The sequence below is a fragment of the Lepus europaeus genome, chromosome 14 (assembly GCF_033115175.1).
Source record: "Lepus europaeus isolate LE1 chromosome 14, mLepTim1.pri, whole genome shotgun sequence".
In the NCBI taxonomy this organism is placed as follows: domain Eukaryota; kingdom Metazoa; phylum Chordata; class Mammalia; order Lagomorpha; family Leporidae; genus Lepus; species Lepus europaeus.
The window spans coordinates 47,585,151-47,610,187 of NC_084840.1; the positions used below are offsets into that span (position 1 = coordinate 47,585,151).

At 41.2% G+C, this 25,037-nt stretch overlaps 1 protein-coding gene and 1 long non-coding RNA gene across 2 annotated transcripts in view; one reads left to right on the forward strand and one right to left on the reverse strand.

Annotated features, from left to right (window-relative positions):
- Window positions 1-16,509, reverse strand: part of DNAJC1 (DnaJ heat shock protein family (Hsp40) member C1) — a 174,988-nt gene extending 158,479 nt beyond the window's left edge. Inside the window, exon 1 of the mRNA XM_062210570.1 lies at window positions 16,049-16,509. Coding sequence (XP_062066554.1) covers window positions 16,049-16,252 — 204 coding nt within the window. The 5' untranslated portion in view covers window positions 16,253-16,509. The remainder of the gene's footprint in view (window positions 1-16,048) is intronic.
- A 140-nt stretch (window positions 16,510-16,649) lies between these two features.
- The window catches only part of LOC133773777 (uncharacterized), a 186,463-nt gene continuing 178,075 nt past the window's right edge, over window positions 16,650-25,037 (forward strand). The window contains exons 1-2 of the long non-coding RNA XR_009867968.1: window positions 16,650-16,987; window positions 19,150-19,668. This is a non-coding gene — a long non-coding RNA (uncharacterized LOC133773777). The remainder of the gene's footprint in view (window positions 16,988-19,149; window positions 19,669-25,037) is intronic.

Genomic DNA, 25,037 nt, shown 5'->3' on the forward strand with positions numbered 1-25,037 from the left:
TCTTTCACAGATATTTTGTTGAGTCACTGATGTATTTTCATAACATAATTTCCTTTATTTCTTTAGACATATTTCTAATAACAGCTTTGAAGCTTTTGCCTGTAACATCTCGGCCCATTTAATGACAGTTTCAGTTGTCCATTTTCCCAATTATGATTCACTTTCTTGTTCCATTACCTGTGTCAATTTTTGTTAAAAACCAGACAGTTTGACTGGAGAAACCTTAGGTTCTAACCCCAATGCTCCCAATCCCACTCACATAAATTCGGGGTTGTTGCTTTTAATATTTAGCTTCTTGCTAAGATTATTCTATGAAGTCCATCTTCTCTGTGGTGCATAACTACTGAAATCTGAGCTCAGCCTTTTTTCCCTGCCTTGTTTTTATTTTAAGCCTGGATTTCAGCATTGTCAGCATAGATTGGTAATTAATCAGTTATTGGTCAGGAGTTGTATTCAGAGACAGGTGTTTGGTCTAGCTGTAAAGCGATTCATCAGGCCATCCACATTCCATACAGGAATGCCTGGGTTTGAGTCTTGGTTCCACTCCCAATTCCAGTTGCCTGCTAATGGGAGGCAGCAGATAATGGCCCAAGTATTTGGGCCCCTGCAACCCATGTAGGAGACCTGGATTGGGTTCTTGGCTCACAGGTTTAGTAGGCATTCGTGGAGTGAACCAGTGGATAGCAGCTCTGTCTCTCTGCATCTCATTAAAAAAAAAAAAAAAAAGAGATGTACTTGAATACCTTAGGCCACTAAATCTTCTACTTTTTGACAGTGAATCTCTGTATCAGATGTTGGAGAATGTATTCAAAGTTTTAAGCACCCTACAAGTCTTCCAAGGCTCTGACCATCAGAGGTATGTTGGATCTTATCAGGGACCACTCTGACTATATCACTTCCTGGATATTTCTGTTAATTTTCTGGCTAGTCTGCTGAGCTACTGTTTGCCCCATCCATCCAGAATAACCATATAAAGTTTGTGATCTTGACCTTCCCCTTCTGTTTGCCACTGAGATAGCTACTATTTCCAACCACATCCAGGGGCATAAGATTTTTCGAGTTTTATTCCAAATCAAGGTGGCTGCTTCCAGCAGTGAAGCTGTTGGTTCTCCTGGTTTGTCCTGTCTTGGTGGGAATTACCTCACAAACAGATTTGGAAGGAAGAATGGGAGCAATCCCAGATTAAAGGAAAAAAATAGATCTTTTTTAGAAAACTATTTATTATTTACTTGAAAGGCAGAGAAACTTCACATATACTGGTTCACTTCCCAAATGTTGGAGTCAGAGCTGACCAGGACTAAGCCAGAGCCAGAAACTCAATGTGGGTCTCCCACATATGCAGTGAGAACCAAACCACTTGAGCCATCATCTGCTGTCTCCCTGAGTGCACATTAGCAAGAACGTGGAATGGAGAGTGGAACTGTGACTCAAACCCAGGCACTCCAGAATGGGATGTGACAGTCCTATCCTGAGCTCATTTTAACTAGGTTATTTCTGTGGTCCACATTCTGGCTAACACTCAAATCATCTTGTTTTTCAATGTCCAGAAATGTCTTATTGCTGACTTTGAGGAGCTCAAGGAATTAATAATAATAACCCCAAATCAAGCTTAGGGAAGTTTCAAGACAACTAAAACTGTGGTGGTTTGAGTCTTCTTTAGAACAAACTTAGTACATATCTAAAGATAATGAAAACAAGTAGCTCCTTAGCTTTCTCAAGTTAAAAAAAAAATATTGCTATGTGGAGAGAATCAGTAATTCCCTTGTACATTATCTTAAGTATTACAGAAAAATAATTTAGAAGTATTTATTCAGGAGTATTTCAGAAGAAGGTAATGAATAAACTTGAAAGTAGGCATAAGAATTATGATTTTAGTTTTACATAAAAATAAGACTTCCAGGTTTGGCACTGTGGCAAAGTGGGTTAACGCCCTAGCCTGAAGCGCCGGCATCCCATATGGGCGCTAGTTCAAGCCTCGGCTGCACTACTTCCGATCCAGCTCTCTGCTATGGCCCGAGAAAGCGGTACAACATGGCCCAAGTCCTTGGGCCCCTGCACCCGCATGGAGACCCAGAGGAAGCTCCTTGCTTTGTATCAGCACAGCTATGGCTATTGCGGCCAATTGGGAAGTGAGCCATCAGCTGGAAGACCCCTCTCTCTGCCTCTCTTCTGACTTTCAAATAAATAAATGTTTTTAGAAAAAAAAAAAAAAAGACTTCCATTGAGTACCATTATTCAAAAACTTAACAGGCTGTTTTATAACCCTAGACAAAATCAAGTAGGCTGTTGGGAGTACTACAAAAGAGATTCCTGTAAGAGAAGACATATTGGTGAGGTCTCCTCCAGCTTTAGGATTTTACTATAGATTCTCCAATTTTTATTTTCTTGTTTTATGCTCAAAGATTTTTTTCTATTTGAAATAAAAGGAGCTATGTAAGTAGGTGTATGAACTGTCCAACATTAAGACCCATGTCTCTCAGCTGCCTTTTCCAAAGGGCAAAATTAAAGAGGTTAGTAATTAATCATTCAGTATAAAGGAAAGCAATAGTCATTAGGAGCTGTGACGAGGTAGTAGGGGCAGCTAGGTAAAAAAGACTACTTTGGAATTCCTAAGTATTATAAAGCATCAACAGAATGGCACACAAATATAACTGCACCTGGAAATCTCTTCCTAAAACCATATATTTTATTTTTTTTTATTTTTATTTTTTGACAGGCAGAGTGGTCAGTGAGAGAGAGACAGAGAGAAAGGTCTTCCTTTGCCGTTGGTTCACCCCCCAAAGGCCCAAACCGCGCTGGTCCGAAGCCAGGAGCCAGGTGCTTCTCCTGGTCTCCCATGCGGTTGCAGGGCCCAAGCACTTGGGCCATCCTCCACTGCACTCCCGGGCCACAGCAGAGAGCTGCACAGGAAGAGGAGCAACCGGGACAGAATCCGGCACCCCAACCAGGACTAGAACCCAGGGTACCGGCGCCGCAGGCGGAGGATTACCCTATTGAGCCGCGGCGCTGGCCACTAAAACCATTTAAAGACATCACAATAATCAAAACAGATGATTGCAGAGAACATGGTGTTTCATTGCCAGTAAGATACTAGATGGATAAGTTTCAGAATAGAGAGAAAGAGAACCCTCAAAGTTGAAATTACAAAGTAGCAAAGCTGGTGATTTCTTGATCAAAGCATCACTGTAAACCCAAAATATTAACTTAATGGATAAGACTTAAAGAATTATAAAATATAACAGGTGTATCTACAAAAGTAAATGACCAATTTGAAATAAAAGTGATTAACAGAAAGACCCTTAGAAGACAGGCCTATACAGGTATGTTCAGGCAACCCCTGTTCACAGACCAGCATGAACTTTATGCATTTTAAAAGCTTTTTCAGGTCAAAAAAAAGTACAGGCAAAATTTTTACACTACAAATGGAAAGACCTAAAAAAACAAAAATTACACTGGCTTAAAATTTAAAAAGAAAATAACTGCAAACAATATCTCTGAAATAGTAATCTGATTTTTATTCAAAAATATTAATACCTATGCAACACAGAAATGTTAATTTTCAAAGCTTGTGGTATCTAGTATGCACTAGCTACAAGTATATTTGAACCTTGAAATGTGCTAGTATACTGAGAAACTAAATTTTTAAATTTTAGTTTTAATTTATATTTAAAAACTGGTAATTCAGTTACTGGAAACTTTTAAATATGCTTGGAATTTGGGTACACAAACCTAGTTAGCTGTACATCTAATGAAACCTCAATACAGATAAACTTTTTAATCAAAATTTAGCAAACTGAGGCATGCCAGTATCACAATTGTAAAATATATACCAGACACTTAGTACAAAAAGCTAGAATGTTAAATAATCCCATTAATAGTTTTTGAAATTATATGTTGAAATAATTTATGATACATTAAGTTAAATAAAATATACAATTAAAATTGTTTCCAAAGGGCCAGTGCTATGGTATAGTGGGTAAAGCCGCCTCCTGCAGAGCTGGCATCCTATATGGAATGCAAGTCCCAGGTGCTCCACTTCCAATCCAACTCCCTGCTAATGTGCCTGGGAAAGCAGAAGAGGGTACAAGTCCTTGAGTCCCTGCACCCACTTGGGAGACCTGGAATAAGCTCATGGCTCCTGGCTTCGGATCAGTCCAGGTATGGATATTGCGGCCATTTGGGGAGTGAACCAGCAGACGGAAGATCTCTCTGCCTCTGCCTCCCTGTAACTCTGCTTTTCAAATAAATAAATAAATAAATAATTTAAAGAAGCTGTTTCCAAATATGACTTCTAGAAAAATTTAAATTACTTCTGTAGCTTGAATAATCTATTTATTACAAATTGCTGCTGCAAGGGATCAGTAGCCTAAAAGTCTGTCACCTATCAAAAATCTGAAATATCTATTAGTCAAGATTTGTAATGAAATATCTGCCAGTGTCACAAAATATTACTTTAGGATACCCCAAATATGCATATTTATACCTTCCAAAGTCATTTGACTCCTCTCCAGAATATAGATACGGATCATTAAAGTATTCCTCTGAATTACTGTCAACTATGTTAACATTTAATAGCCATTCTGAAGTAAACTAATTCAAAGACTTCTTGAATCCTTCTCTCGACTCCCTTGCCCATGTGTTAAATAATGCTTTTGCTTCTATGAGAGTTAAATAAGGATCTTCAGTTTAGAAAATATTTCAGTAAGACTAATGTTATAAGTATATATGCATACAAAATTACATATACTTCTAAGTTTATAACCATGTATTAGTGTTATTAATACATGATATATATGTAATCTTTATAAATTTCCCCCTAGGAGTAAAACATCAGAACTACATGTCTTAGTCCTGCTTTCACATCCCTCTTCATACTATGACATGTCATAGAAAATTATATTTAAAATGCACACTGGGGTAAATTGGTTAAGGCTGTTCAAGGGAGGACATAACTATCTCAAAATACTTCCTTGCCACACACCAAATGGGAAGCTCCGTCTTAGTCTCCTGGCTAGATACTGTAAGAAATATCTGATCCATATTGTATTTTCACTTGCCTCATTTTATTCGTACTTGTGCCTACAGTTGTGAAAATACAACCTTTCAATATTTTTTATGGCAATATCCAAAGAAGGCCACAAGATGGAGATATTACTCCATTGCTGTTTATATTTATTTGCGTACTTTTCCCTTTCCCTATGCATTTCCTACTTTATCCCTCAGTGGTAGTCTCAATTATTTCCTCTATCTCTAATATGTACCCTAGTTCCTCTGCCACTGCTTTAACTATATTTATTAAAGAAATATTATACAATGAATACTTTCATGACCCTTGTTCTAAACATTAAAAGCAGGAAGCTAATTAGAGTAACTTTTTCTAGCTCAATATTTTCCTACTCTAAAATCAAGATCATTTTCATTTACATATTTTTCTCCTGTGGGCAAACTAAAAAAAAAAAAAAAACTTGCTACAAAATAATGAGTACTTCAAAAGTCATTTACTCCAATATTCTATTATTTGTTGATACTGCTCAAAATTTCTCCAAAATCTCCCTGGGACTCTTCTTAGGAACAGTCCTCAGCCAGTTTTTAAGCCTCACATGACATTTATGTTCAGATCTATTAATGCACAGTATTTGCTTGGGCTTGCTAACTTAATCACCAAATCTAGCTCTTGTTTTTTAAGAGTTATTTATTTGAAAGGCAGAATTTCAGAGAGGCAGAGGCAGAGGCAGAGAGAGAGGTCCTCCATTTGCCAGTTCACTCCCCAGATGGCCACAACGGCCGGAGCTGTGCTGATCCGAAGCCAGGAGCTTTCCTCCAGGTCTCCCATGTGGGTGCAGGGGCCCAAGGACCTGGACCATCATCCACTGTCTTCCCAGCCACAGCAGAGAGCTGGATCGGAAGTGGAGCAGCCAGGACTTGAACCACGCCCACATGGGATGCTGACACTGCAGGCATTTGGCCCCACCTGCTATGCCACAGCCCGGGCCCCTTAACTCTATTTATTAGCTATTGCCAAAGATAAAATCCAACTTAAAGACTTACTATTAATGAGGATATACAAGAATATACTGCAGATTTTCAAATTCAAAACAAGTTTCAACAATGTTTCATAAGGTAGTAGCCTTATTGAAAAAGTATGAAGCTTTCCATAATAGCAATTTAAGCTCAATCTACCTTAAGTTAAATTTAATATGCGCCGGCGCCGTGGCTCAACAGGCTAATCCTCCACCTAGCGGCGCTGGCACACCGGCTTCTAGTCCCGGTCGGGGCGCCAGATTCTGTCCCGGTTGCCCCTCTTCCAGGCCAGCTCTCTGCTATGGCCCGGGAGTGCAGTGGAGGATGGCCCAAGTGCTTGGGCCCTGCACCCCATGGGAGACCAGGATAAGCACCTGGCTCCTGCCTTCAGATCAGCACGGTGCGCCGGCCGCAGCACGCCGGCCGCAGCGGCCATTGAAGGGTGAACCAACGGCAAAAGGAAGACCTCTCTCTGTCTCTCACTGTCCACTCTGCCTGTCAAAAAAAAAAAAGAAATTAATATGCTTCCAAAGATATAATGCAAAAAAGTCACGCATTAACTATGTATAACTACTATAGAACTATACAACATGGTAGTCACCGGAACTATATCAAATGTCTTAATAGGCTTTAATATAGGAATTCTATTTCCTACCATAGATTTTAAAAATTCATAGAAAATGACAGTTAACTACAAGTAAAATCACAGTCATCTTCTTTCATTATACATACATTAATACCCATAAATCAAATTTAAGTAGAAAATACTTGTAGTATTTTCTATTTATTATTCAGAAAAGAACCTAAAAGCTAGGTTTTTTAAAGTTAACTAAAAGTGTGGGAATTGAATAAGATGCGCAATTTTAAAAAATGTTCCAAATATCAGAGGCTTATAGATATTATACAAATTCAGTTAGCTATAGGCTAGCTTCCTTAACCTGACTAACTTTAATGGTATAAATAAGGTTCTTTACAATTAGCTATATAAGTTTCTACCTTCTTTTGCAGGCATGCATATGGATCCTCATATTTCTCAATAGTCTGTCCCAACTTCCCTAATAAGTGACAGCAATGCTTCTCCTGTTTCTGGTCTGAACTCATTTTGGACTACTGCTCACCAACATGCCAGTAGGGTCTCCCACAGCTTTTTAAAATCCTTGTGCCTTCTATAACCAGGAGTTGTACGTATCCTAGAATTGCTTTAACTAAGGAAAGTATTCCCTTTTAGAATTTAATGTGCGTTCTCTTAATACTGCTTTTCTATTTTAATTCTGCTTACACTATTATATGTCCTTTAATCCTTTGAAAAATTCATTTTCGTTTTATTTGAAAGGCAGACAGACAAGAGACACACAGAAAGTTAGCTCCCATCCACTGGTTCACTTCAGAAAATTCCCTCAACACCTGGATCTAGGCCAGGTTGAAGCCAGCACTTGGAACTCTGTCCATTCCATGACTCCTACTGTGTGGCAGGGAGTCAAGTAATTGAGCCATCACCTGCTGCCTCTCAGGGACTGCATTTGCAGAAGCTGGAATAGGAGAGCTGGTGTTATGGCACAGCAGGTTAAGCCATCATCTTGTGAAGCTGCCATCCCCTATCAGAATGCTGGTTCAAGTTTCAGTTGCTCTGCTTCTGATTCAGCTCTCTGCTAACGTCCCTGGAATGGCAACAGATGATGGCCCAAGTACTCAGGCCTCCACCACCTATGTGGGAGACCTGAATGAAGTTCCTGGTTCCTTGCTTCAGCCTGGCCCAGCTCTGGCTATAGTGGCCATTTGTGGAGTGAACCCACAGATGGAAGATCATTCTCCCTCTCACTCTTTCACATTATACATATTATTACGTGTGAGTGTGTGTGTGTGTGTGTGTGTTTAGAAAGTGGATCACTGGGGCCGGTTCTGTGGCTCAGCAGGTTAACGCCCTGGCCTGAAGTGCCGGCATTGCATATGGGCGCGGTTCTAGTCCCAGCTGCTCCTCTTCCAATCCAGCTCTCTGCTATAGCCTGGGAAAGCAGTGGAAGATGGTCCAAGTCCTTGGGCCCTTGCACCCACGTGGGAGACCCAGAGGAAGCTCCTGGCTCCTGGCTTTGGATTGGCGCAGCTCTGGCCATTGTGGCCATCTGGGGAGTGAACCAGCGGATGAAGACCTCTCTCCATCTCTACTTCTCTCTGTAACTCTTTCAAATAAAAAAAAAAAAAAATCAGAGACTGGCAAAACATTTGTCTTTCTGGAAATTTACTTTAAAAAAAAATAGAAAGTGGATCATTGACTTGAACCCAGGTGCTCAGATGTGGGATGATACTTAACTCCTGAGCTAAATGCCTGCCATTTAAGTCTTGATCTTAGACTCTTAGTTTTAACATTAAACAATTCACATCCTATTAGTTGACTGTGTAGTTGCACACAGTTTAATGTCTGTCTCATTAGCAATAAAATGGGTATCCATCTAACAATGAAGCATATTGTGTGTGGGTGGGTGTGTTATTTTATTTCAAAGGCAGAGAGATAAGGATCTTCCATCTGCCACTTCACTCCCCAAATGCCTGCAACAGATGAGCATGGACCAGGCTAAAGCCAGGAGTCTGGAACTCAATTTAAGTCTCCTACATATGTGGGAGAGACCCAAGTACTTGGGCTATAACCTGTTGCTCCCTAGGGTGTGCATTAGCAGGAAGCTGGATAGACAGCAGAGTAGCTGGGACTCAAAGCAGGCACTATGATACAAGAGGTTACTTAATTGCTGAGCCAAATACCTGCACAAGGATATTTACTTTATACACATATTCTAACCAGAAATGTGAAATCTAGCATGCCCTTGCTTTCCCATCATGTCTGACTACATACAAGATTCTAGCTGCTGAACAATGGTAACCAGAAACACCTACTGAACACATGAATGAATACTAACCTCACAAAATTTAGTGTTAACACAGGGAATGAAGCATAAATTCTAGATTAAATTTTAATAAGTCCTAAATACACTCTTGGACAAAAAAATTCAGTAAATGTAAGCAATATTTCAAAATCTAAACATTTAGCTCTTAAAATGGAATACTACAAGATTATTTAAAACACAGTAATCATATTAGTATAGGACCTATCTTTTACAATTATGTGGGTTGTGTGTGTGTGTGTGTGTGTTTAAAAGACTTATTTTTCATTTTTTTTTATTTTTTTTATTTTTTGACAGGCAGAGTAGACAGTGAGAGAGAGACTTATTTTTGAAAGAGTTACACAGAGAGGAGAGGCAGAAAGAGATGTCTTCCATGCACTGGTTCACTCCCCAATTGGTCGTAACGGCCACAGCTGCAAGGATCTGAAGTCAGGAGCCAGGAGCTTCTTCCAAGTCTCCCATGCGGGTGCAGGAGCCTAGGGCCATCTTCTGCTGCTATCCCAGGCCATAGCAGAGAGCTATAGTGGAGCAGCCGGGACTCGAACTGGTGCCCATATGGGATGCTAGCACTGCAGGCAGCAGCTTTACCCACTATGCCACAGCGCCAGCACCCACAATTCTGTGTTTTGATGAAAATAAGTTTTTGAAAATATGACAGTAGCTTAATTATAAAATGCTTAGAATTCTGCTCTTTTCTTGGCAACTCCCTTCCTTTAGAGTTCTGCACAACTTTATGAAAGAAAGGTTTTTAAATTGAAAAATTAGATGGGATTCATTGGTATCATTACTGTTCAAATAGACCCAATTATGCCCAACTTAGAAGGTGATCCCTTGGTTTATGGAATAAGTAGTTCACTGATAGAAAACATAACAAAGCTGAAAATAGTCTTAATATAGATATTAGGCATTTCAAAGTATTTGAATGTGTTATTTGTAACTGCCACATAAACTCTTCTCTCAGACATCAAATATCTACCCTCACCTTCATCCAACCCTGTTTCATTCCCACCACTGAATAAAACATTTCAAAATGTACATTAGACCAATCACTGGGTAAAATGGTGATCTCTATCATAAGAACTGAGAACATATCTCCAAGAATAACTATAATAACACAAATCAATTCCATTTTCCTATTCAACTTAGGCTACTGCCTACAAAAAATAAAACTTAAGGTACTCTTAGAGTGTTCTCATAATTAATGTAAATAAACTCAGAACAAAAGGAAAAGAGACATAAAACTACAATATTTTATATTTCTGTTACCATCAGCTCTAGGTTATATGTGCAAAATTCTCAAAATAGACTTGCTTATTCCTATAAAATATGTTCAGATAATCTTCACTAAATTATACTACCACAGTATAATAAACAGTGTATACGTAAGAAAAATAAGCTGTTTTTCCAATAATCCAATCTGATGCCAAGATATATACAATTAAACAAATATTTATTCAGTTTTAACTCTCTGCACGATATGCTTCTGTAAGAAACAGAAATGACTGGGTTATCTACCATTCCAGATTTTATATATCTCTCCATCCAAATTTTTAAAACATTAGATTCCCCACCAAAAAATGGGGAGAACTTTTACAACACATATTTGCAAAGGAAGAAACTCAGAGACAGACTAAACTAAATCCAATTGACGCCACAGCTCTGTGGTTCCCCAAGAAACTTTGGGGATAACAGATAACCACAGAACAGATTCATCAGTTTTCTGTGAAAGAGATCATCACACTAATTTCTAAGAAGAACTGTGCTGGGTTAATAATGCTTCATTCACGATGCTTTTCCCATCTAAAAATTGAGACAAGCAGAAGTCAGGCAAATTGAGGTCAATTATCACATTTATTACTGATAAAACTATTGGATAACAGCATTAAGTGTGGGAGCCAAACGAGCTTGCTAGCAATACTTGCCTTCCTCTCAGAGATTTTGAGACAGAAATTCCAGGTTAAGTCTCGTTAGAATAATTGCCAGACTGGGCAGAGAAGAGACTGAATTACCTTGCTTATAGTGTTTCAATTGATTAGTTCTTCCCAAGTTAAATCAAAGACAATTCTCCCAACAATTGGCTGCAAAGCTGCCATCCTATGCTATGCTAACATGCCAGCCCAAGATTTGGAATTTATTACTAATAAAAGATCTTTTAGTTGCACATATTTTTCCTTATACTTCTTTATCTCTGAAGAGACACAATATTCAAACTGTTATGCCCTGGTAACAAAGTCATACTAAAGACAGGCTGAATCTCTACATGTGATCCATATACACCTCTCTTCCAAAGATTTCTGGAATGCCTTTCTAGACTTCTAGAACCGACTTGAAATCTGGAAATACATGGAAATAAATCCCTTTGCTATAGGACTACAAAAGATTATATATAATCTATTGAATAAAAACTACCAACCAACTACTCCTTTGGGGAATTACAGTTTAGTTTTAGCTATGATGTTTATTTTACTTCATTAAATATTTAAGTGGCTATTATGTGTTAACATATAAATAAGGAAGATACCATTTGTCCTAAACAGGAGACAACTCTCCTAAAGTCATAAAACCAGGAGATGGCCTGGTCCACATTTTAAAGATCACTACTTAATCTAACAAAAAACTTGGGGAGTGACTGAACTAACTTAGACCTGGTGGATTAGGAGATAGAGATGCCACACTCAGTCACTGTCATCCAATTTTCCATATTGTCTCCAATTCTTCTCCTTCATTCTCTCCTGAATCCAGTCTAATCAGGTACTGAATCAGCTCTTGATGAAGTTGCTAATGACCTCCACACTAGGTCCCACAACAGTCAATTCATGAGACTCAATTTGTTTAAATTATCAAATTATGTAACCCAGCTGATCACTTTCTCCTCTTTTGAGATATTTTCTGTGCTTAACTTGAAAGACAGCATCTGGGGCCAGCGCCATGGTGCACTGGGGTAATCCTCCGCCTGCGGTGCTGGCATCCCGGTCACCGGTTCTAGTCCCAGTTGCTCCTCTTCCAGCCCAGCTGTCTGCTGTGGCCTGGGAAGGCAGTGGAGGATGGCCCAAGTGCTTGGGCCCCTGCACCCATGTGGGAGACCAGGAAGAAGCACCTGGCTCCTGCCATCGGATCGGCGCAGCGCCGGCCATAATGGCCATTTGAGGAGTGAACCAACAGAAGGAAGACCTTTCTCTCTGTCTATCTGTAACTCTACCTGTCAAATAAATAAAATCTTTAAAAAAAAGCATCTTTTCTTAGCTTCCGTCCTACCTCATTTTCCTTCTCCTTTGCTGGTTCCTTTCCACCTTCCTGACTCTTGAAGTTTAGCTCCCAGATGTCTTCTTTTATATTCACTCCCTTGGTGAACTCATGCAGTTTTGGGGCTTCAAATTACCTTCTGAATAATAGGGACCCCCAAACTCATATATATACACACACACACACACACAGTCCAAACTTTTTTCCTTATAACTCCAAACTCGAATAACCAACAGTCTGCATGCCAGTTCTACTTGAATGTTTACCAGATATCCCATTTAGCATGACCAAAACCCAAATTCCTGATTTTTCCCCAATCAGGCTCCTGTTCCAGGCTTCCCCATCTAAGTAAATGGCAACTGCATTCTTCCAGTTACTAATGTTGAAATTTTTAGAACCATCTTCAACTCCTCTCTTTTTCCTATCCCACATTCAAAGCATCACTGAAATCCTGCTAGCTCTATGTTTAATTTAAACTCAGAGTCTGACCACTTCACCCCACTCCACCGTTACCACTCAGGGCCATTCTATACACCACAATTATCCCTTGAAGTAAATAATGCCTTACAGACTATCCTCAACACCATAAAGAGATCATTTTGAAATTCAGGTCAAATCATGCATGTCTTCCCCACACTGGATCCCAACTTACTCATAAGTAAAAGCCCAAGTTCTTATAACAGTCTCCAAAGCCTTACATGATTTTCTCCAGACCACCCATGACAATCCTCCATTATGGTCCTAGCCAAACTGGCCACCTCACTGTTCTTCAAACACGAAGCAAACTCTTGCCTCAAGGCCTTCACAATGCCTAGTCTTCCTTGCATGCTCTTCCATCAAACTATGATCTGAATGTTGGTATCCCTCTGAAACTCTTATGTTGAAACCTAATTCCCAAGATGATAATATTAAGAGGCAGGGCCTTTAGGAGGTGATTAGGTCATGAAGGCAGCGTCCTCACGAATGAGATTGGTGCTCTTAGAACAGAAGCCCCGGCACCATGTAAGGACGCAGCAAGAAAGTGCCATCTGAAAACCAGAAAGCTCTCAACACACACAGGATTTGCTGGTGGTTTGATCTTGGGCTTCCCAGCTTCCACAACTGTGAGAAATAAATTCCTGTAGATGATACACTATCCAGTTTACAGTATTGTGTTATAGCAGCCCAAACAGACTAAGACATACCAATTACCCACATGGCTTATTCTGTAACTTCTTTCAGAGACCTCCTCTCACCATCTAATAGGTTTACTTGTTTGATTACTTATTTACTGTTTCTCCTTACTCAATTTTAACTTTCATGAGGCTAGGGCTTTTGTTTTATATAAAAGTCATCTCTCAGTGCTTAAAACCTAGTAGACACCAAATAAATCTCTACTGAATGAGCAACAAAACTGACAGTACACAGAACCACATTACCACTTACCTACTTTGACTCTGGGCTAGTCACCAAAACATTTAAGCTTAAATGTTAAACAAGATGCACTTGTCTTAAACAAGCTACACTTGTTTCTACCAAATTTCAGGTTCCCTCAAAGTTTTCCAATAAAGTTAAGATTCAAAGTAAAGAATTTGTTCCAACAAACTTCTCTGCTAGATGGAATAAAATTAGCTTAGAATAAAATTCTTTCTGGCTTCCTTTCCAATTTCAACACAGTTGGATGGAGAAACCCAGATTAAAGCAATTTTCTGGATCCTTCTTTTCAAATTCTACCTTGACAAAGAATCTTCTTGATTATCTATGCTTCTTTTATTTTCCCATCTTTGCCCATACAGTTAAGAGGTCCAGTTGTTCACACTGCCTATTTAACTCTGCAAATTAAGTTGCATGAAATTACAAATGAAAATTCTATGAGAGCTCACATGCAAAATTAGAGCACATAATCTAAACTTTAAACCATTACTATTAAGCTTCCATATTCTGTTAAACGGATTTAATTTTCCATGAATACCTGGAAAGCATAAGATTCTCTTTAGCTATAAAACTTAATAAATCATCATAAATTCTAAACAATTATTCAATATTAATAGCTTTCTTAAAAGTTAGTATTTAGTTATCATTTCACTAACTACTGTTACACATATTGCATCATCATTCACTGTGAAAATGTCTTTTGCATCTGTGAGCAGGAAGTGGCAAAGGGTGACAAATCATAAATGCAGTTGCTACAAAACTGCACATAAAATTTGAAGTGTGAAATGCTTATACTTTACAACTTACAAAAAAATAAAAGTTGTTAAATTCATGTTGCCATGACAATTTTATATTCAGTAATGGAATGAAAATGCAATGTTTGAAAATTACATTCCCATTTAGTTCAACAGTTCAATAGTTCACCCAGATTTATGATAATCTATGGTGGAGGAAATGTACATTTCACTTGTAATTATGTAAGGTATGCTTTGAATGACAACTATTGGGAAGCCTTAATTTTATTTTACCCCCATAACTATTCAAAGCATTATAGGAAAGGCTCAGTCAGATGGTGTGAAATTCTAAGTTTATAGTCTCATAATCCTGCAATCAGTGAAATGTCACCTTCTTGACACTAAGCTTCAGATAAGAGGTTGGATATCTGCTCTCACTCAATTACCCTCAATGGTAGAAATAAAAGGCAACAAATGGGTTTTAAAAGTTCAAGCCTCTCCCCCCAAACAAAAAGGGAGGCATTTGGCCTACTAGTTAAGACCCATGTGGGGACACTGGCATCCCAGAGTCCAGCTTCCTGATAAAGTACACCCTGGGAGGCAGCAGGTGGCTCAAGTAACTGGGGCTATGCCACTCCTGTGAAACCAGGACTGAGCTCCAGGTCGGGCCCAGCCCCTATTCTTTGGACATTTGGGGAGTGAACCAGGGGTGATCTCTCTCTCTCTTTACCTCTCTCTCATTTGTCAGAATTTTAAAGTGTGGGGCAGGAAAGGGGAGGGAGAAAAGGAAAGGGAGAAACAATAAGATTCTGTGCTACTGGCCGGTTTCTCTTCCAGTAGCTCCCCCTTGTACCACTACTGCCCACAACAATCCTCCTATGAGTTCCAGGACTAACGTGGTAGAGGCTTCAAATTCCAACACATTTTAATAACTTATTTATTTGCAAGGCAGAAAGAAAGAAACGGACAAGACAGATCTCCCAACCACTGGTTCACTCTGCAAACGCCCGTAACTCAAGCCAGGTCTCCTACGTAGGTGGCAAGGACCCAAGAACTTGAGTCGTCATCTGCTCTGCCTCCCAAGGAGTGCATTGGCAGGAAGCTGGAATCCGAAGCAGAGCCAGGGTTTGAACTCAGATTTAGTTTAGAGTTCCCACGTGGCGTTGTAACCACTGCGCCAAAAGCCAGCCGGCATGGAGATTTTCAAACTGATACTAGCCCCTACCCGAGGGCTAAAATATTACCTAGTGCAAGAAAAAACTTTCGAAACCTAAGACACTGGCCAAAACGAATTCCTATCTTCTCGGAAGGCAGGCAGCTGAACTAAGCGCAAACGGCAACGTAACAATTTAGGGCGAGACGGGGCTCCTCTTTCTCCCATTCCGGAGGGCAGCAAAGGGTGGGTGTAAGAAACCGGCTACCCACACCACGCTTCCGCTCCGGGGTGGGGGTGGGCAGGGTCTTCCCGGGGAGGCCAGCGCGGCACAGCAGGCGCTATCTCGGCTCGGGCAGAGGGAACCGCGCAGTCTGTCACCGAGACCGGAACCTGAGGAAGTGGGGAAGGCGGACCACCACCGAGGCAGGGGTTGCCAGGAGACCCCGTTGGACCCGGCGGGGAAGAAGACCCTCCAGGAGCACAGCGACCAAGTCCTGCCCTCCGCGGCCCCGCTCCTCCGGAGGAAAACGGGGGTCCGAGCGCTCCTCCCACCCCTTTCCGCCCCAGCCCCACGCGGCTGCGCTTACCTGCTGTACCCCGAGGAACTGGTAGAAGTTGAGCTGCACCTCCTCCACCAAGTCAAACAACTCCAGGTCTCCGCTCTCCCAGCCGCGCGCCGGCCCGGCGGCCGCCAGCAGCAGCAGTAGCAGCCACAGCGGCGGCGGCAGCGGGAACGGCCGGAGTCCGCGGCGCTCAGGAAGCGGCGCCAGCCGGGGGCAGGGAGCCGTCATTGAGCCGGGCTCGGAAAGGTCACTAGCCAGGCAGTACCGTCGGCCGAGACCGGGGACGTGGCGGGGAGCGCGAGCTGTGGGGAGCAGCGCCTGTCAGTCAGGAGCGCGGGCTGCCGCTCCGGAGCGGCCCACCCGACTGCCGGCCCCAGAGGGAGTGCGCGGACCGCCGGAGCCGGCGACCGCAGCGTCGGGCGGGCAGCCGGGACTGCCTTCCGCGGACCCTCACTCCCAGGCCTACAAACAGCTGGAGGGCCAGCGCCCGGCGCCGAGGTTACAGAGGAGGGGGAGAGGCTTCCCCGCGCCTCAGCCTATCCTGGGCCTCGCTTCCGGTGACATCACGTCTCCTAGCAACCGCGGCGAGGGGCGGGGCCGGAAGTAGGGACTCCGGGCGCCCCAGTTCTGGGCCTTGCAGAAATTCCTCTTGGTCTGTAGAGTTTAGGGCAGAGCTGTGCGTGCGTTTGCTCAGATTACCACACGTGGGCACTTACGGCCGTCACGCAGCCACCTGGAACGTACCACGTGTAGATTTCCCTCGAAGTCCCTGTCGTCTTGCCCACCCCCACATAGTGAACACCGGAAGCCTATTCAAGGCCTGATTTATTGATTACAGCTTGCGCTCCATACCTTTCATTATTCCATCAGCCAAGATAGAGGAAACTGAACCAGACAGCGAGGAGAAAGTATTTTTTTTTTTAAGAAAGCAGAAAAGGAATGCAAGCCAAGATCCAAAAAAGTGTGAGTATACTTCAATTATGAATTCAGATTTATTTACAGGCGTAGAGGTAGGTGTTGGGTTGGGTGCAGCAGTGAGGTCGCTGCTTGAGACTCCCGCATCCCATCTCAGAGTGTCTGGGTTCCAGTCTCAGTTCTTCTGTTTCAGATCAAGCTTCCTGAATGCACACCCTGGGAGGCAGCAGCCTCAAGTACTGGGGTGCTTGCCGCCCTCCATGAGAGACCTGGATTTAGTTCCCTCCTCAAGGGCTTGACCTAGCTGTGCCCTGGCTATTGCTGGCATTTGTGGGATGAACCAGTAGATAAAAGATCTCTGACTGTCCCTTTCTGTCTGCCTTTAAAATAAGGATTTCAAAAGGAAGAAAAAAATTTTTGCAAGCATAGTAAAATTGGCAGTTGGGTCGAATTAACACTTGTGACTCAATGACCGTCTTAGAAGTTTAATTTCACCACCAGAACCTACTTAGCCTCAGCTGGGATTCTTTCTCCAATTGAGGTCTATTTAAAGAGGTGCATGGAGGCAGGGATGATGTTGTGGTACCGCACGTTAAAGCAGGCCTGCTAGGCCAGCATTCCACATGAGCACTGGTTGGAGTCTGACCTGCCCCACTCTCTATCCAGCTCCCTACTAATGCACCTGGGAAAGCAAGGGAAGATGGCCTAAGTGATAGAGCCCCTGCCACCCAAGTGGGAGACCCTGCGAGACCTGGGTGGCGTTCCAAACTCTTAAATGCACCCTGACCAAACCTCAGCCTTTGAGGCCATTTGTGGGAGTGAACCAGTGGATGGAAGCTCGCTTGCTCTCTCTCTCTCTCTCTGTTTTTTTCTCCCTCTGTAACTCTGCCTTTCAAATAAAATAAATATTTAAAAAAAAAGAAATACAGGCTAAAACTTCCTCTCTCTCTGTTAGTAATGTCTCCCCTCCAATTTTCACATTGATCTTTATGAGTCTCTTTAATTTTTTTCACTACTGTTGTTGTTTGTGTAATTTATTTTTGTTTAGGCCACCTCATGTTTTTTCCTCCCTGACTCCCTACTCTTGTGAATCAAGTGAAAACAGAAAATCAGAATGCTACCTTAGTTTTGAACATTTGACCTCATGCTTTTCCCATCTTGAATCTAGCCTGGATATTGCATCAGGGAGTCAGCATGATGGCTTTCTTGTAAGGGCCTTGATCCTGATTTGCAGATGGCCCCTGCCTTGCTGTGTCCTCCCATGCCCAAGGGAGAGGGAGGGAGAAGGTGAGATGGGGAGGAGAGAGGGAGGGATGCCACATCTCTTCTAATAAAGATCCCCAGCCCATCAGGGTGCTGTACCTTCATAAGCTCATCTAAACCTCCTGAAGGCCTCACCTCCAAAGACTATCACGTAGGAATTTTGGAAGGGCACATTCAGTCCATTGCATTACTTTTTGTGTGCATCCCCAGTCCAGAACATAATGATGACAGCATGTGATGATAGCATTCAGTTAGTTGAATTGAATCTGAATAACTGCCTCATCACTGTTGCCCCACTCTAGACTAGTTTTATTTTTGATGTATCAGTTTTCTAAAAGTGAAAGACATTGCTACAAGTTCCTAAATCAGATTAATGCTTATTCAATGAGTAAATAAAATAATATGAGAGTAATGATAAAAATTACTTAATATCTTGATATTCATCTTTTTTTTCTAATGTGGTCATTAAATTAACCACAATATGACATTTGAAACTAGGGCTGCCTTACCACAAATATAGGATGCTTACCCTGATCTTTTGGCAGGTAGTCTAGTATTTCCCTCATGAGCTCTACGTTTATATTGTCCAAGAATCCTAGGGACTTATTGCATCTAAAGGAAGTCCATTCTCTTTCCAAGGCCAAGCTAAAAAGCAGTTGGAGTCACTTTGGTGCAGTACTTCTTGCTGACAAAAGGAATTACTTGGGAAGATTCATCCCACCCAGTTCCAATCACACTTGGCCACCTGGAGATGATGGTTCTTGCTGGTCCAGGTCCCTTGCAAAATCCAAAATTATATTCCTATTTAGACTTCTAGTTTGATGCCTTCATATGTTCAGCCATTGTCTCACAAAGGATGATGCAATTGAATCAATCTTCTTTTGCCAAAGTCTGAACCAAGAGAGTTGATAATCAGCAATTGCTTTTTTCTCTGATAACATTTACAGATTCTGGACACGGACTGGTCAAGCTTGGCCTCAGCAAAGGGCCTTCACACAGAAAAAGAGGAACCAATAAAATGTTCAACAGTCATATGGAATGGAATGGGAATGAAAAGGATACTTAACCATACAGCCCATTTTCCCACAAGACATTTGCTGAGTTTGGGGGTTGTACCAGATGCTGAGGGATTGGACCTGGTAGACAAAGTAAAATCTCCTCCCATTCTACCAGGACATACAGAATTCACTCCACTTAGAAGGTGCCTGCCTCAAAGACAGAGGCACTTTCACTCCTCGAGACATTTCCAATATTTCTGCGATATAAGCAGAAGTATGAAGATCTAAAGTTTAACATCTCTCAGAGACAGAACTGAATCTCCTGAGCAAAGGAAACGAGATCCTTCCAGGCTCTTAATCAGATGCCCTGAGGAATTACATGAGAAGACCAGAGAGAAGCCGGAAGTGGCCAGAGTCTCACTAAAACTGCCACCCAGTCCAACCCAACTCATCCCTGAATAGACTGAGGTAATCAGACCACTCTCTGTTTTTCCATCTATATTGTCTGTAGGTTTTTAATGTAAAAATCTGGCACTTGGTAAAAATATTCTGACACATGAGAAGAGCAGGAAAATTTGACCAGTAGTCAAGAGAAAAAAAAAAAAGTAGGTAATAGATAACCCATAGATAAATCAGATAATAGCATTCAGTTTAAATTTTTTCTTTTTTATTTTTTGACAGGCAGAGTGGACAGAGAGAGAGAGAGAGAGAGAGAGAGAGAGAAAGGTCTTCCTTTGCCGCTGCGGCCGGCGCACCGCGCTGATCCAAAGCCAGGAGCTAGGTGCTTCTCCTGGTCTCCCATGTGGGTGCAGGGCCCAAGGACTTGGGCCATCCTCCACTGCACTCCTGGGCCACAGCAGAGAGCTGGCCTGGAAGAGGGGCAACCGGGACAGAATCCGGCGCCCCAACCGGGACTAGAACCTGGTGTGCTGGCACCACAGGCGGAGGATTAACCTATTGAGCCGCAGCGCCGGCCTTCAGTTTAGAATTTTACCATCATGAAATAAAGCAATAGAAGAAAAAGTAGACAAAATGAATTAAAATATACAGAATTTTAACAATTGGAATCCATGAAAGAATTAATGGAAAATCTTGAATTTAAAAATATAATATCTAAAATAAAAAGCTTAATGAATGGGTTCAACAGCTGACTGGACACAGCAGAACAGAGGATTAGTGAATTTGAGAACAGGTCAAGAAAAAATATTCAGAACAGGCACACTTATAAAGGCAGAAAGTAATTTAGCAGTTACTTATGGCTGGGGGTAGTAGAGGTTAGATATTGACTGCTAATGCATATGGGAATTTTTTAAGGAGTATAAAAATGTTCTAAAATTAGATCATGGTAATGGTTGCATAAACTTGTGAATACTAAAAACATTGACTTGTACATTTTAAGTGAGGAAAACGTGTGTTGTGTCAATTATATCTCAGTAGGGCTGTTTAAAAAAAAAAAAAAAAAGGAAGGAAAAAACAACCACACAAATGCAATAAACTCAGCAAACTCCCATAGGATAAATGTAACAAATCTAAGTATGTCATAGTCAAATGTTAGAAAATCTTCTGGGGGCTGGCGCTGTGGCATAGCGGGTAAAGTTGCCTCCTGCAGTGCTGGCATCCCATATGGGCACCAGTTCGAATATTGGTTGCTCCACTTCTGATCCAGCTCTCTGCTGTGGCCTGAAAAGGTGGTCAAAGATGGCTCAAGTTCTTGGGGCCCTGCACCCACATGGGAGACCTGGAGGAAGCTCCAGTCTCTTGGCTTCGGATCGTCTCTGCTCTGGCCATTGGGGCCATTTGGAGAGTGAACCAGCGGATGAAAGACTTTCTCTCTCTCTCTCTCTTTTTCTCTACCTCTCTATAACTCTGCCTTTCAAATAAATAAATAAGTAAATATTAAAAAAAAAAAAAGCTTCTGAGAGGCAATGAAGGCAAGCGTATCAAAAAGCCTTAAAGAAGGAAATCTTAAAGTCTACGGAAGGCAGAAAATTAATGAGCTATAAAGATGTGCATAGTTCAGTGTAAGGAGTTAAATAATCAGAGAATTAATCTGCCTTTTACTTTTTTAAATGGTTTTAGTGAAAACATCTATTTTCAATATGGTGCTTTGCAAGTAAGCTGGCAGTGTATCACCTCTTATATGATTAAAGAATGATTTTACATGTTAAAAATCATTTTGTAGGTTCTGTAGACTCTATGGATAAGGTTCAAGGTGTAACTATTTGTGTGTGGCTAAAATGCACAGGGAAAAATATGCAATGAGAACAGGGAAAATCCAACTTGTTGATGGGTCATCCACATAGAGGTTGATAGGAAGAATTTTGATCCTGTTACACAAAATCTTGAACATCATAATGACCATTACCTTTAAATATAGATATGTGTGTATGTGTGTGTATATATATATATATATATATATATATATATATATATAATTTACTGGTTAGAGAGACAGAGTTCCCATCTGCCAGTTTACTACCCAAATGCTTGCAACATCTCGGGATGAACCTGTCCAAAGGTAGGGGCTGGAAACTCAATCCAGGTCTCCCACATTGGGTTAATGGTAGCGCAGGAAGCCAATTACTTGAGCTATCACCTGCCGCCTTCCAGAGTCTGCATTAGCAGGAAGTTGGAATCAGAAGCTGGAACTGGAGATTGAACTCGCAGGCACTCTGATGTGGGACATGGGCATCTTAACAGGTGTCTTAACTGCTAGATTAAACTCATGCCCATGACCAACCCTTTGACAGTGGGCAATGTGAAAGAATACTGGTAAATTAATAGACCAATAGTACACAAAGATGCTTCAATAAGATATTTGGTAGTTTATCATTTACTTTTGGGTGAGATTAAATTTGTGAAACAGAATGGAATATAGAACCTATTACAACCAAAGTCTAAACTCATAAAAGCAACATTAGTGGCCTATTCATCTCATGATTTAGAAAAATCTGGCTCTCATTAAATCTTGAAATGTTCTCATTAGCCTCTATATGGCTGTTTCTCAAATACATGGACGTGAAGTTCTGAGATGTCATTGTTCTTTAATGGAACATTATCCTCTCTTAGTAATTTATTTATCCAAACACTATTCACAGACTTTCATTGAGTTGACAAAGGTTAGAAAAATATTGTTTTGGGGAAGCACCTTCTTGGAAAATAATTCCTTTTGTATTGCATTTTGAATTTTAATCATTTGAAGGTCCTTATGAATAAATACAGATGTTCTTCATGTTATAAATAATAAATATAACTTTCTAACATGTTGATTTTCACTTATTTGAATAATGTACTACTTATTCAAATAACCTCATAGTGAATAAGAGCACAGATTCCAGAACCAGTTAGATTAAATTTGAGCCCTAGCTCTATCAGTTACTAGCTGGGTGATTTCTGTATTTCAGCTTACTCTAAAAATTTGAGTAACACTACCATCAAAATCATAAGGTTGTTGTGGGAATTAAGTGAGATAATTAGTGCTGAGTATATAGTGATTGCTGTGTATATGTAACTCTAATTTTATGGAAAGTCTTTATATTGTATTAAAGCTTCCATAAATAAATCTTATCTAGTTATTTTTATTGTTTTTTCATTTGAGAGCAGAGAGAGACAGAGATATGGAGACAGGGAGGGAGAGAAAACTGCTATTAACAGGTTCAACCCCTGGGTATCTACAATAGGGAGGTGCAGGGGGGCCAAGCCAGTAGCTTGGAACTCAACCAGGCCTCTCACATGAGAACTACTTGACTATCACCGCTGCCTCCCAGGGTCTGCATTATCGGGAAGTTGGAGTGAGGAGCAGCAGCTGCGAATCAAATCCAGCTATTCCTGTATAGCACACAGCTATCCCAATCACTGGCCAAATGCCTGCCCTTATCTATTTGTAAATGTCTAGATGTTGTCTTTAAAACTATTTGTTATCAAGCTTAGGCTGTTCTTGTACACTTCACTAGAAATTTATCTCTTGTCTAGGCTGATGAGAGAAAAGACTTAAAAGACTTTTCACCAAAAAAAGAGTGATTGTTAAAGTCAGTATAAATTTTTTAATTCCAACTTCATAAAAACACACTAGTAGGGCCAGCATTGTGGCATAGTGGGTTAAGCTGCTGTCTGCAGCGCCAGAATCCCATATGGGTGCCAGTTCAAGTAGTGGCTGTCCAATTCCAATCCAGCTTACTGCTAGTGCACCTGGGAAAACAACTGAGGATGGCCCAAGTGCTTGGGTCCTATACTCACGTGGGAGACCCAGAAGAAACTCCTGGCTCCTGGCTTCCACCTGGCCCAGCCCTGGCCATTGCAGTCATTTGGGGAGTGAACCAGTGGATGGAAGACCTCTGTAGCTCCCTCTCTCTCTCTAATTCTGCCTTTTAAATAAATAAAATCTTTTTAGAAACAAATTATTAATGATTTTCCTGCTAAATTCAGCTTCAGGTTAAACAGTAGATTTTTTTAAACTTTTATTTAATGAATATAAATTTCCAAAGTACAGCTTATGGATTACAATGGCTTCCCTCCCCACTATAATTTCCCTTCCACCCGAAACTCTCCCCTTTCCCGCTCCCTCTCCCCTTCCATTCACAGCAAGACTCATTTTCTTTTTTTTTTTTTTTTTTTTTTGACAGGCAGAGTGGATAGTAAGAGAGAGAGAGACAGAGAGAAAGGTCTTCCTTTGCCGTTGGTTCACCCTCCAAAGGCCGCTGCGGCCGGCGCACCGCGCTGATCCGAAGCCAGGAGCCAGGTGCTTCTCCTGGTCTCCCATGCTGGTGCAGGACCCAAGCACTTGGGCCATCCTCCACTGCTTTCCCGGGCCATAGCAGAGAGCTGGCCTGGAAGAGGGGCAACCGGGATAGAATCCGGCGCCCCAACCGGGACTAGAACCCGGTGTGCCGGCGCCGCAAGGCGGAGGATTAGCGTGTTAAGCCACGGCGCCGGCCAAAATTCATTTTCAATTCTCTTTATATACAGAAGATCAGTTTAGTATATGTTAAGTAAAGATTTCAACAGTTTGCCCTCACATAGCAACACCAAGTGAAAAATACTGATGAAGTACTAGTTATAGCATTAAATCACAATGTACAGCACATTAAGGACAGAGATCCTACATGATATTTTTTTGAGAATTGATTAATTTTCTATGTAATTTCCAATTTAACACCAAGTTTTTTTTTCATTTTCAATTATCTTTATATACAGGAGATCGATTCAGTATATAGTAAGTAAAGATTTCATCAGTTTGCACCCACACAGAAACACAAGGTGTAAAAATACTGTTTCAGTACTAGTTATAGCATTACTTCACATTGGACAACACATTAAGGACAGATCCCACATGAGACGCAAGTACACAGTGACTCCTGTTGTTAACAATTTGACACTCTTGTTTATGGCGTCGGTAATCTCCCTAGGCTCTAGTCATGAGTTGCCAAGGCTATGGAAGCCTTTAGGGTTCGCTGACTTTGATCTTATTCCAACAGGGTCATAGTCAAAGTGGAAGTTCTCTCCTCCCTTCAGAGAAAGGTACCTCCTTCTTTGATGGCCCCATTCTTTCCACTGGGATAAGCTACTATGGAAGTCAGTCTGGAGATTCCTCAGAAACCTGAATATAACCCTACCATACAACCCAGCCATCCCACTCCTTGGAATTTACCCAAAGGAAATTAAATTGGCAAACAAAAAAGCCATCTGCACATTAATGTTTATTGTAGCTCAATTCACAATAGCTAAGACCTGGAACCAACCCAAATGCCCATCAACAGTAGACTGGATAAAGAAATTATGGGACATGTACTCTATAGAATACTATATAGCAGTCAAAAACAATGAAATCCGGTCATTTT